We start from the raw sequence: 13937 nt of genomic DNA, 5'->3' as shown, positions 1-13937 counted from the left end.
TGTCATAGACAGCCATTGGGATTATTTATTTCCGTTTTGGTGTGTAATGGCTTGATGTGTACTACCATTGAAGTAACTGTAGTGCATCAGCTAAAAATAAAGGCTGCACTTTACTTCCAGCAATGCCTTTGTCCTTCTAGGCCTAGTTCTCAGTGACACAAATGAGGTAATAATAACGAGCCAGCTGTTCGTCAGAGGTGTTGGCTCGCGGTGGACTGTGAAAAAKACATTTTTCAAAATGTACAAAAACGACTCTCTGGGCAACGCCAACCACCATTTTGTGATGGGTCAAATTAAATGGTGCGACGGTTACCGGTGGTTGCTGCCTTTGCTGCTTCTAGCAGAAATCTTCACTCGTGCAGACTGTAGTAGATGGTGAACTTAGTTCATCTGTGCATACCAATCTGAACTAATGACCTATCTCTGGTTTATGTTCACACAAACAGTTTCCATAGTGATTATTAGCGTTCCTTATGCTAGCTAGTTATTTGCCGCTAGGTATAGCTAGCTAACAAATCCAGTTAATTTCTWAGAGTTACATGCTGACCAGACCCGCTCGTTCGTGTGCCATCACGCACATGTTGATAAAAGGGTAAACCAARTTTGTTTCTAGTAATCTCTCATCCTTAATGCTTCTTCTTTGGACTTTATATGGYGGTTGGCAACCAACTTTGATTGAATAACGTATGTGTACCTTTATTTTGCGCGGCTCGCGATGCGAGTGGTGTGGTCAGCATGTTAGTTTAACAMCACCAAACAAGTCTGGTCACTTAAGTTGATTTGTTTATTGCAAGAAATTATTAAATGTCATAGAAAAGTTGGCTGYTTGGCTAGCTAGTAGTACTGTCACAAATCAACTCTGACCAACAGAAWCTAACGCATAACACCAATCGTTCACAACGCCATCTACTGTATTGGGGTGTCCCAGACACAAACTCAACTTGGAAGCTGTGTGCGCGCACATATACATGCATGCATACATACACACTGAACAAAAATATAAACTCAACAATTTCAACGATTTTACTCAGTTAAAGTTCATATAAAGAAATTGAAATGCATTCATTAGGCCCTTTTATCTATGGCTTTCACATGGGTGGGCCTGGGAGGGCATAGGCCACCCAATGGCTTGGCCTGGCTCCCAAATCAGAATTAGTTTATCCCCACAAGGGCTTTATTACAGACAGAAACAATCCTCAGTTTYATCAGCTGTCCGGGTGTCTGGTCTCAGCCGATCCCGCAGGTGAAGAAACCAGAAGTGGAGGTCCTAGGCTTGCGTAGTTACACGTGGTCTGAGGTTCTGAGGCTGGTTGGACATACTGCCAATTCTATAAAATGTCGTTGGAGGGGGCTTAAGTTAGAGAMATTAACATTCAATTCTCTGGTACCAGCTTTGGGGGACATTCCTGCAATCAGCATGCCAAGTGCAYACTCCCTCAACTTGAGACATCTGTGGTGTTGTGACAAAACTGCACATCTTAGTGTCCTTTTATTGTCCCCAGGACAAAGTGCACCTGTAATCATCATGCTGTTTAATCATCTTCTTGATATGCCAAACCTGTCAGTTGGATGGATTATTTTAGCAAAAGAGAAATATTCACTAACAGTGATGTAAACAAATTTGTGCTCATCATTTGAGAAGCTTTTTGTGTGTATGGAACATTTCTGGAATCCTTTTATTCCAGTTTATGAAACATAAGACCAACATTTTACAGGAAGGCTGTTTCGTTTGTGCGGACTAGCCAGAGACTTGAATTGAAGCCCCTCATTAAGAGTAGATTAGTACAAGGGAAGACCCTTCGGCAAGAGGAATTACTTCTCTAGTACATGTGGATGGCAAGGTTGAAATGATCTACTTAATCTGTTACCACCATGGCTGATTTTTAAGACCTTCGGCTCAAAATGTTTCACCTTTTATTTGAAGTACGTTGTGGAGCTTCTGTTGTAGTGAAAGCAATTTTAGAAAGGTTGCAGTTTGCAGTTTGTAGAGTTGCAGTTTGAGAGTTTGCAGTTATGCATGGGAATGGAGTGTCTCTCCTTTTGTAGCAAAACTCAACTAAGTGTCCATGCTAACACTTGAAGATATTACATTTAGGCATAATTGTTCATAGCATGAGGAGACTAAGTTAGACAACTGTGGCCAAACAAGGAAAAAGCATCAAAGGTAATGTTGAAATGTTAGGATTTGTTTTATTTTAATCAGAAGCTAGCTGCCCATTTAGGGAATTTCTGGGAGAAGTTCTGTCAAACGTATCACTCACTTCAGAATCGTCGAGKTTAGGTCGAAGACTAAACCACTCAGATTGAAAATGCTGTGGAATAACACTAGTATGAACTAGTAATACAACATTGGTACTAAGATTTCCTAGGTGTAAGTGTTAAATGTCCCTGTGAACATATTTACAACTTGTGGTTTGTTTCATCCACTCCTAACATAGGTCAGAAGTTCATAATTGTGTGAATTTGTCATCAATCATTTAGGGTAAATTCCCAGGAGATTGCTCATTTACTGAAGAGGGGCTGGACATGTTCTGGAGACCAAATCACTGGACAGCAATTGGGTTTAGAGGCCTAGCAGGTGTGCTAATTGGTGTAGTGCTCTGCGTGGATTTCAGAGAATATAATCTCCCAGCCTCATTCTTTGCATACAAGGGTATAATTGARATTTCCCAAATGATTTGTTAATTTGGACCGGCAGAGAAATAAAAGGTTCAACTTTGGCCTATTTTGCCCCCTTTGCTTCTTGACGATAAACGCTCAATGGAAAAACATCTGGCCTGATCAAATGGCTTGTTCACAGAAGTAAATCATGTCAGCGCTTTACTGAAGGTCCCATTTCATCTTATCTATTTTTAAGCTAATACAAAGAGCCTCTAGCTCCCCCAGTCTGTTTCTTAACGAATGAGGAACCAATACCTAAACTAATTTGTACAGATACATTTTTTTATTTGATTGTTTTTCTCTGACAAATGTGTGCTCTGACAGAGTATCCAAAGCACTGCCTCCAAAAATGAGATCTTTCCTGTGCAAATGCCTCGGTTGGTGGGGGGGGGCAGCAATCGCTAAATGACATACAACCAACGATATTGGAACTGTATCCCATTTCAGCGTAGACTTTACACATGCCCTCAATCACCAAGCTCGTTGAACACTCGCGCACTTTTAAAGATCCCTCTAGGTTGGTCTCGACTTCCCTGCTTGGGGTCTTGTTTAGAGACTTCATGTGGTTGGAGCAGATGCTGCTCCCTGTTACTCCTCAGGTTGGAGGACAGTTCTCCTTGAGGTGCTTTAGCAGCATTGCCTTGGGAGTAGTGTCCTGTCAGTCTTCTCAGAGCAGGCCCAGCACACACAAAAGCCTTCACTTTTTTCGCGCATGAGTTCCAAATATCTGTAAAGGTGYGAGTTTTTTTTGTCAGAATGCACTGACTTGTTACGCAGCAGGACAGTTAACCCCCGCTGCCTTCAAACCAAGGCAAGCTGCCTGCTAATTATAGGCTATGGGTGAACTTAATTGCAAATATTTTTCGAGAAGCTTGAATTRGTGTGTAAATGAATTCACACATGAAGTAGCCCATTTCACTGTTGCGCACAATTTGAGGATTTACTGAGTCAGACAAATTTCTCCGAGCCCAAGCACTTCCCCTGTGTTTCCCCAGATCAAGTATGAAGACTTTGCATGGCCTCCCGAGTGGTGGAGTGGTCTAAGGCACTGYGGCGCTTGAGGAGTCACTACAGACCCGGGTTCGATCCCATGCTGTCACAGCTGTCCTTGACTGGGAGACCCATAAGCCGGCACACAATTGGCCCAGTTTCGTCCGAGTTAGGCTAGGGTTTGGCCGACCGGGATTTCCTTGTCCCGTCGCGCTCTAGTGACTTCTTGTGGCTGTCCGGGTGCCTGCAAGATTACGCTGTTGCCAGCGGGACCATGTTTCCTCCTACACATTGGTGTGGCTGGCTTCCTGGCTAAGCTAGCAGTTTATCAAAAAGCAGTGCGGCTTGGCAGGGTCTTGTTTCGGAGAACGCATGTCTCTCGACCTTCGTCCGTAGGGGAGTTGCAGTGATGGGACAAGACTGTAACTACCAATTGGGGAGAAAAAGGGGTAAAATAAATAAATAGACCAGGCCCAACTTTTTTTTCTTCCCCCTGGCACCTTTTCTGGTTGTAATATGCATTGCCTTCATTGTTTTCCTTTCCAATAATAACTTGACATGTGTGCCTTCCTATCAAAGTAAGTGCCTTATGTTCTGTATATCATCTTGTCGTTTCTACTGTAGCATACCGTATGTATGGAGCCTAATGTGTTAACATGTTTTCAAGTACTGGTGACAAATCATGCATTCCAATGCTTGCAAAACATATTCCAAGTCCCCAGTTGTCTGGGGGAGCTCAGAAGTTGGAGATTTCCAAGTTCCCAGTTTTGGATGCGGTATCAGATTGTAACTATGGTACCTCAGGGTTGCCAGCTCAGATCCCCTTTCCAGGAGTTTAATTTTAACTTGGCGTCAACTTCTGTTTGCCCCCCCCGCTAAAGTTAGGCTTGGCGGTAGACTTGTATTTGGTGATCTATTTGCTTTGTGATTTGTCAAAAGGTAAAAACTAATGTGCTTCGGTTCTTGAATACACTGTAACAAGTACATAGTTTGGCCACTTTTTAGCATATTACAAATCTAAGTTTTTCATGCAATGGGCACAGCCATATTTTGCTGCAATTTATTTGTGTTTTACAGTGAATGGGATTAGGGAGGTTTCGCTTGTCAAATGTAAACAAATATGGCTGCCATCAAAGAATTTAGCTGCTGTTAGCTAGCTGACATGCATCTTGTTTTCAAACTTTMATTTCTCACTTGTAACCCCTCTGAGCATATAAAAAAAATTCTAGCTGTTAGGTAGTTAAAATCTGTTATTTAGACTGGTTTATGAAATAAGTTTGGCTGTGGATGTGTTCTGTGTGATGTTTGGATGATGACGTTAGCATTTCTTACAATAAAAGGTGATATTGARGAATACGGTTGAAGACCTTTATTTCCCATCAGTACATAACATTGTTTAGATGCTTTTCAGACAATGCTGTTTTGGCATCATATGTTCAGTTGCTACTGTTCCAATCACATTTTTGCGATGGTTTGCTGCAGGGACCACTCAACAATTATCACAAATATGTGATTGTACACRCCAAAGGGTTAATCAGAGCGCGCTCCGTTCACACGCAGGACCACCTGTCTGTCGAGGTGGGTGGCTGTGCAACAGTTAAGCTGCTGCGCTCCACCTTTAAGTGCATAAAGTGTGATGGGTCTGCAAACATTTTCACAAACTGGCCTCATTTGAAAGCAATAAAGGCAGGGGGGTTTTGCAGACGGAGACATACGCCACGAAAAAGAACATCAGTCAATTTTGTGGAGTGATGGTTGAGAGGTAAAAATACATTCCATTTGGATGAGCATGTGTAATGCATCAGTTTGGTGCATTACTACATTACTCTGGGTGACACCCAACTATTTACTGATCGCTGTAATAGTCAGATATCGGTACTGTTTTCCAACTTCCCTGTCTTCACTGCAACCTTCAACGGTGAGTGGCAATTGATTTGAAAAGTGAAGTGGAGAGACCAGTCTTATTTGAATCCGCCCCCTGTCATGTAAGTAGGCGCCTGTGTTTTTCTCCTAGCAGGTTCTCCCCCAGCTGGAATCGCTGTCAGATGTTGGCGACTTTTGCATGTTGATGAAAGCGGAGGGGGAACCTACCTCAAGTTTAGCTCATCAGATTAGACCTAAAAGGCCACTTCTAGCCCTTTCAAAACTTGTTTGAGGATCTTGGGCCGAATCCCAGATGACAGTGATTAGGACACTTAGCTGTTCAAAGTTTATCATGCCTAGATAAGCATTTGTCATAGCTGAAATGTGGTGTTGCCTGATAGTGCCATGTAATTGGGTTTTCTTCAAGCAGAAATGGAGGGTGAAAACAGCTGTCTAAGCTTTAGGCAGAGTTTTGAGTTCTTGGAGAACTTATGAAGACTGAGGTCTGTGATGTGAACTAGTACTCAAGACAGTAGGAACGCAGTAATGACCACAAAGGAATGTATGCCTTTTGAAGCAACGTTTGAATGCACAATGGGGTCATGAACACTTAAAGTAGATCTGTTTTWCTGCTATTTTATGTCGGTGTAAACTTTGCAATTTTTCTGTAGCCTGTCTGTTAGTGTAGCTAGACCTGGAGTGCCCCTAGCCCATGTGTTCTAATGTTGAGCAGAGGGTGTTCTTGCCCCTATGGTGGCTGTAGAACCCCTGARAGTGTGGTGGTGTAYAAATTGGTTTCTCCCGCACTGSACAATTGACCCTGCACCCCTGGGCACAGATGAACGGTGATAAGTCAGTGGCTGGCTCCATTCTTGTTTCCCGTTTTCATGTGGAGGCAGCTGAATTAAAAGATTTGTGGTAGATTTTGGAGCACCCCGAGTGGCCTGGGATTATTTATTTATTTATATATATATATTTTTTACAGATGGGGGTTTCTCCTTTTAAGACTTTTGCCAAAGTAAATTGCTTGGTAACTTAAATATGGCTAGAGCAAGACCCCCACCCCTCTTTACTCTGCATGTATGAAGAGAAAAAAAAGTATTTCTTCTGCTCCATTTTTAATTTGACAGTGAYTTGGGTTTTCCCACAATTTAAATTGGGGCTTCAATCACAAATAAGGACTGCAAGGGGGAAACCTGTTGCTGCTGGACTTTTATGGCTCTCCAGGGCCACTCAGTCAGAACCCAGTCTTGATTGCAGTAATGAGTTTACGAATTAGCTTACCTGTCATTTAACTCTATCCTCATTTAACTGCTTTACTTTCCTGAAACCCTGCAGTGGTATTTTATAGAAAAGGATACACAGACAAATACTCACTATAATATTTGTGTTACTGTTAACTTTTATTTCCCTCCATCTCTTCCAGGTGCTTGTGAATGACTTCTTCCTGGTGGCTTGCCTGGAGGACTTCATTGAGAATGCCCGTCTGTTCATCTTTGAGACTTTCTGCAGGATCCACCAGTGCATCAGCATCAGGTGAGACCAAGGGAGTGACATAAAGCACCAGGTGGGGAACTGACAGGAAGGAAAGGTKCTGCAGGACTAAAGTATGGTGAACATTGCAAGAGATCAGTCTTTGCTAGACCGTTATTCGCCATCACTGTCCAAATGCTAAGATGTGCACCATGCACTACAGTGGTCAGCTTAGACTAGCTAAAGACTTACACAGGAAGGTCATCACCAGCCAATGAGCTTGCTAAGCAGACCAACTGCAGGAAGAGGGTGGATATGTGCAGTGATTACAGGAATGCCCCCCACAGATAAGTGTTTATTGCCCCCTTCCCCAGTCAAATACTCACATCTCCACATATACATTTTAGGGATTAGGCAATGGAGCTTTAACTGCTTCCTGGTTGTTCTGCTCACTAAACTTTAAAGACTACCTGAGTGAGAGACTAAACCAGGGACAAGTTTCTCTCAGGGAGAGGTCAGGTTCTTGATGGCTTCAGATTTTGCCAGCTGCTRATGCAGGGGAGAGGAACCGCGTAGCTCCACTTCTGAGTCGTGCTGGGTCAGTGTGGCTGGTGTTGAGGGTTCTGAAGTTCTTCTTTTCACTCTCTTCCTAAGCCTTGTCACATCCACTATAATGAATTTGCCTTGGATAGCCCTCAAAACAATACATTTAGTCAATGCTAATTGTGGTGAGCATTAGGGGGGAAAAGATAATGGTCCACAGTTAAGGATTTGGCTGCCTCTTGTGCATCAATTCTAGAAAAATAACGAATGTATAGCTATACAGATTAGGTGCACTCTAGTCTGATATACAACTTTTTAATTTTTACCTCAATGCTTTTAGTCTACACTGAACATTTGTACTTGTGGAAATACATTTAGAAAGATGTCATAGTAACTGTACTWAGGCAAAAATGGTTAGACTCAAACTTTGAATGGAATATTTGGGATTTGCTGTCATGGACATTGAATGGAAAGGGTGAATGAATTGTAACTTTTGACAGAAATTATTGCAGTGCCTGTTATACAGAGCTGTGGGAGTCTGTAGTCAAGGTTGAACCATGGAACACGATAGGGCTCTGTCAATCTCCAGATTGTCTGGAATTGATTAGGAGTGCCGGCTCTTTTTTTTGGCAGACTTGCTGCAATTGGATACATTTACTTGTTAAAGACCACAAAGGTTAGTGGTAACAGTAGGAAGTTGAATTGTGACGTTTCTAATTTTTCTCTCCTTTGTTTGTAGGTCTTTGTTAGCTGAGGTAACAAGCTGAGTTGAGGTACAAACACAGCGGCGATCGGCAGTGTCAGCGATTTCCGTGTTTATTTAAAGCCGTTGCGATGACGATGGACAGAACACGTAGTTTATTTTTGACAAATGCTCAAATTCCATGTCATTAGTTGGCTACCCAGAAGCGCTCTGCATCCAAGCATGGACTCAAATGAATCTGATGCCTGTTTTTAATGAGGACATTTTTACAGCTGTTGGCTATGAAGGTTTCACAGATATTTAGCTTGCTTTTTTAGCCCACGGCATGGGACAAAAGTAGACCAGAAGTGTGGGTAATTTAGTTACTTTATGCGGAAAGGCTCATGTAAAAAAGGAGGCAGTGAAAATGGGACCCCACGATTTGATCTTATGCTCCGTAATTGCATCCACATATCCTTTTGTCTAGACTTGGGTATGTTTTTACAATTTGGTTTTAATTTTTTGGATTCACAAACTTAATATTATCATATTTGACTTTCTTTGAATGTTGATAGCCAGTCGTATTTCATTGACCCCAATTGGTACACTGTCCAGTGACTTTGTCAGTACGTACATAAGAAATGTGGCACATGGAAAGGTAGTGGATGTCTTTTCCCATCACTCAAAATGTTTTCCTAACACTTAAGTTCTCTGGTAGTTGGAGTAGTATTGTGTACTTAGATGTAAAATGGAAGATCTTTCCACTTCACAATTGAGTCATTAGAAAGACCACACGGTCATTTTCCGTTTTCCCGAAAAATCTATTTTACCCCAACAAGCCGAAAGCGGGGGTCGTTCCAAATGGCTCGGATTTTCTTAATGCTATCATATGGTAGTGTTTAACAATGCATTCGTCTGAGCCCAGCCACTTTAAGAAGGGGGCACTTCTATGGGAGTTTTCTCTCTCTCTAACACTGTTATCTGCCCCCCCCCCCCCCCCCCCACGCCAAACCTCTCTCCCCGAGTGTGAGGGTGTTTGAGAGACTCACAGGAGTCTGTCCGTCGCCCCAGCCTGAAATTGAACGCTGAGAAGCCAGAGTGAGTAAGAGGTTGAAATGAAAGTGGTCTCTTATACACATCTAGATGTGTATAAGAGACAGGTCATATCCCCTTCCCCATCTTCTGAAGTTCCAGGTTAAGAGAAAAGTTAAGACCTGGTCTATAAAGGTGATAAAGCAAAGTCCTTTGTAAAATATGATCCATGAATGCTCTTCCCCAGGAAAGCATTGCCAGATTTCCCTTTATGAATTACATAGGTTGTTAACCCCTGAAGTTGTCCTGGGTGCAGGCAAGGGCTGCTCTGGGCCTTTTGGGGTACTGCGTGTTACTGTGGTATGCTGGGGAGATCACATTCTGCAGGGAGTTAGGGCCGAGGTGAACTCCCCGTGAGGAAACGGGATCATGTTTGTCTTGATCTCAGATCTGAGTCTGGTTTGACTGACATGTGCCCTCCACTTGATGGAATTGCCAAACAAACACTCTATCCGTACCCCTCTGCGGCAATCACAAATCTCTGGGGTTACATTTTGAAACGGATAATTTAATTGGAGCGTGTCAGGACTAGGGTGTTCAGACACTAACTGTGAGTTGTTTGTCCACCTACACTGTTTCTTGACTGACTGTTTTGTACAGTCTTCAACAAGGGAATTAAAAGTTGGATAACGCCTACTACCGTTAGACTTTGTTTAACACAGATTGTCTGTTAAATGAATTGGCTTTTGCTGTGAAAATTGCTGTAATTATCAATCAATGCCGAGTTTACACTTCATGAACATTTGTTATAGACCTACACCAGAGTCTTTTTGCCCCAACTTAGTGTTGATTGTGTCACTCCTGAATGGCAGACACATGTTAGCCATCACAACCTAAACTCACGTGAGTGGACAAATGACAGTTTTCCTGCTTGTTAGGTCCTTCATAATGAGCCGTAAGTGCAATTTCGTTTTCCACAGCATTTTGCCGTAATCGGCTGTCTGGCCGAGGCATGGGGGGGGGGGGGCAGATTTAGTTATTTGGGTGTGAGTGACAGGTTGGTCGTGCTCCTCCAGCCTGTGGGGTTTGGTATCCACCTCCTTCAACACTGCTGTGGTGAAAGTGGTGATGGATCATCACGCTCTTGTTACTTGGAATGCCCCGAGGCAGTGCCTCTTTATGCTGAGGTAATGCTGTTTATTATTTGTTGGTTGTTTTTTTTTATGCCCCTTCCAGACACTGATGTAATTTCAACCCCCTCTGTACGTGGTTTTGCTACGTTTTTCAAAGAAGATGCCAAGCTGGGTCAGAGAGCGGCGAGAATGTGTTTTTGCTGTCGGGCCTTGAGGTAAGGCAAACATTATCCCAAATGAGGTTATTTCCAAATGGGAATTTACGAGGGAGAAAGTCTTAAAGAAGTCAGCGTTTGGGAAGTGACAGTTGAAACGGGCCTGCTGGTATTGGCGACTATTGTGGACTGGGTCTGATCCCATAGCTTGAGAGGTGGTTTGGGGTGGCGAGGATCTGGCTTACTCACAGGTCTGTCTCCCATCTCCTCCGTGGGGGAGAAGGAACTTGATTAATGGAGCATGAAATTATATTTAGTGGGGTGCACTTTTCATACAGTCCTCACGGTTTTACACACACACTAGTATCTGTTGTTGAACGAGCGTATTAATGAGGTTCATTCGAAGCGGAGTGTGTTCCAGGTGTGTGTTAGGTGACTGGGCTGTGGGATGAGAATGAACTAGCTGTACTACTTGTGGTGGTGGAAGAAATGGGTATATTTATAGGCCCCTAATATGAAATCGGGGACCAGCAGGAAACGTGGGGGGGTGGGAAAGAGTGGGTCTAGATGATGATGGTGGTGGTGGTAGTAGTATCAAGGGGGTTTAGTTATTTTMAAAGCCGCAAGGGAGGCCAGCTGCACTGGAAAAGGCTTTGGTTCAAAGAGCGTCAGGCGCCCCCCACCTCCCTCTCTCCCTCGGTGACACATCCATGTCCCACCGCTCTATCAAAGAGCACCCCGGCAGCAACCTGGCTTTCATTTGGGGGACAGTAGCAGGTCCCGCTCTGTCACGGCAGGCTCTGGGCCAGGTGGGGAGAATGTAAGTGTGTGTCCAGGAGAGGACATCGAAGAGTGAAGTGGCTGGCTGGGGGAGAGAAGCCGGGATTCCCACCGACTCCTAATTGAGTTAGCCTGGGGAGTCATTACATCTTCTTTTCTAGTTCACGTAAGACCATTTGCTATGTTCCCCTGATCGCGTTGCTTTGACATGTCATTGCATTTTACTTTATATGCCTTTTAGCCTAAGAATGTGTATGACTTAGTAATGTATTAGCATTGTCCTGTTAGCTTTGTTACGGTCCTAATGCAGCCCATTCATCATGTTGAGTAGTCTAGCAAATGTAGAGGTATGGCATCAGACCTCCACTGAAAAGGATTTTCATATACACTAAGTGTACAAAACATTAGGAACGCCTTCCTAATATACATGTGCACCCCCTTTTGCCCTCAGAACAGCCTCAATTCATTGGGGCATGGACTCTACAAGGTGTCAAGTGTTCCACAGGGATGCTGGCCCATGTTGACTCCAAAGCTTCCCGCAGTTGTCAAGTTGTCTGGATGGCCTTTGGGTGGTGGAACATTCTTGATGCACACAGGAAACTGTTGGGTGTGAAAAACCCAGCAGCGTTGCAGTACTTGACATACTCAAACCGGTGTGCATAGGCACCTGCAACCATTCTAAAAATGGTTCTTAAACATGCCTCCTCCGCTTAATCTACACTGAGTTGAAGTGGATTTAACAAGTGACTTCAATTATAGATCATAGCTTTCACCTGGATTTACCTGGTCAGTCTGTCATGGAAAGAGCATGTTTTGTACACTGTTAATCTTGGCTTTTTTTCCTTGAGTGGATGAGTGGTCTTTTCTACTGTCTGCTTCAGTACATTAGAGGCTGTACTGAACTTTTGCCCCTGGGCAAAAAGGGGCCCAAAAAGGCCCCTATTGCCCAGAAATGCTGTCAGTGGACAGAGCGGTACACCTTTCCACGCCCCAATTGATTAATGTGATGTCGTGTGAATATGAACTATATAGACAACACTCAGGCCACATTTTTCTTTAAACAATTAGCAACTGAACTTCTACCACCTATTTACATTTACATTACATTTAAGTCATTTAGCAGACGCTCTTATCCAGAGCGACTTACAAATTTAATCGGAGAACACGTGTACTGTTCCACTCACCTTCTAAAAACCCTGTTTCTCCTCTGCTCCTCCTTAGCATGCTGGCAGACAAGCTGAACATGACCCCCGAGGAGGCGGAGAGATGGATTGTCAACCTTATCCGCAACGCCAGGCTGGATGCCAAGATAGACTCCAAACTGGTAAGACTGACGCCCTGCGTCTTCCTCGTCAATCAATGACCTCTGCTCCCACGCAATTGATTAGTCAAGTTTATTTTTCAGAATCTCCTTCCTAATCGGGGAGCTTATTCTGCGGTGTACCTCAAGATGCCGTATAAGTGCATAACTGTAGAATGATTTAGACGAGAATACCAAGGCATGGGATTTGTCTGCCATTATCATAATAGGAGGGTATACAACACAGTTTGAAGTAAGCAACCACAATACCTTAACCTTTTTATGTCCTTGTTCTCCTCTGTTCAGCTCCMCATTGGGTTTTGCATGTTTTGGCATACCCGTCACGGCGCAGAGTTCTCTGTAATCAGCAAATCATACCCTAGCTGCTCAGTCTGGAATGACATAGAATTACCTTGATGTGCACTGAGATTTACATAAATGTGTCCCGAGAGGCTGGCGGTTGGTGAAACGGTGGTGTCTATGAGACCAGATGTGATTGGCTCTCCCCGCTGTGTGTTTAGGCCTAACTGTGCGCCCCTCGCCCTGTCCTGTTCTTATCCAGGGTCACGTGGTGATGGGGAACAATGCTGTGTCGCCGTACCAGCAGGTGATTGAGAAGACAAAGAGCCTGTCCTTCAGGAGCCAGATGCTGGCCATGAACATTGAGAAGAAGATGGCCCATGCCAGCAGGAACGAGGTAAGCGAGTTGTCACCACTACCCACCCTCCCATCCCTTGTCAAAGACTAGACTACCTATTCCCTTTTCCAGCTGACTGTGTGTCTTACGTGGGTGACAGAGTTCAAAGCCCTGTCGAAATGATCAGCTCAGAGAACATGGCTAGAAGAATTTCGACGAACCAGCTTCAACAAAACGCTCCACTTGACACGGAATCAGCCAGTAAGAGCAGTTTTTAACGGAGCTAGCGGGCACTTTCATCATCCCTTTGATCTTCATAGGCCTAATGACAAGGTAGATGTCAACGCTGCCGTAAAACAGGGTCTGTGCCCTGTGACTCAGCTACCTCTGTGCAAATAAGGTTGATTCTCACACTAGTCTCACTGAACATTACTCAAACTACGGAGTTCCCTCCACTTAGTACAGGTCCCCACAGATGTTTGGCTTGGGGTCCCAATTTCGGTCTGTATTGATCTTGACTGTGTATGAGTGGTATGTAAGACTATTCCACGAAGGCAATCCTCAATGATCGCACACATCCCTGAGCCCAACCCTCTCCCCACTCCAGCAGTGCTCCTTGAAGTTGGGGAGAGAAGGACATGTCTGTAAAACCAAAGTTAAACAGATTCTTAACCTTTTTAAATGAGTC

The 13937-nt window shown here is 43.8% G+C and overlaps 1 protein-coding gene across 1 annotated transcript in view; it reads left to right on the top strand.

The window, feature by feature from the left end:
• LOC111965271 (eukaryotic translation initiation factor 3 subunit E) overlaps nucleotides 1-13937 on the top strand; it is a 45428-nt gene that overhangs the window by 30766 nt on the left and 725 nt on the right. Inside the window, exons 10-12 of the mRNA XM_023989352.2 lie at nucleotides 6941-7050; nucleotides 12534-12636; nucleotides 13175-13309. Coding sequence (XP_023845120.1) covers nucleotides 6941-7050; nucleotides 12534-12636; nucleotides 13175-13309 — 348 coding nt within the window. The remainder of the gene's footprint in view (nucleotides 1-6940; nucleotides 7051-12533; nucleotides 12637-13174; nucleotides 13310-13937) is intronic.

The sequence above is a fragment of the Salvelinus sp. IW2-2015 genome, linkage group LG6.1 (genome assembly GCF_002910315.2).
Source record: "Salvelinus sp. IW2-2015 linkage group LG6.1, ASM291031v2, whole genome shotgun sequence".
In the NCBI taxonomy this organism is placed as follows: domain Eukaryota; kingdom Metazoa; phylum Chordata; class Actinopteri; order Salmoniformes; family Salmonidae; genus Salvelinus; species Salvelinus sp. IW2-2015.
This window is presented reverse-complemented; position numbering and strand designations above follow the sequence as displayed.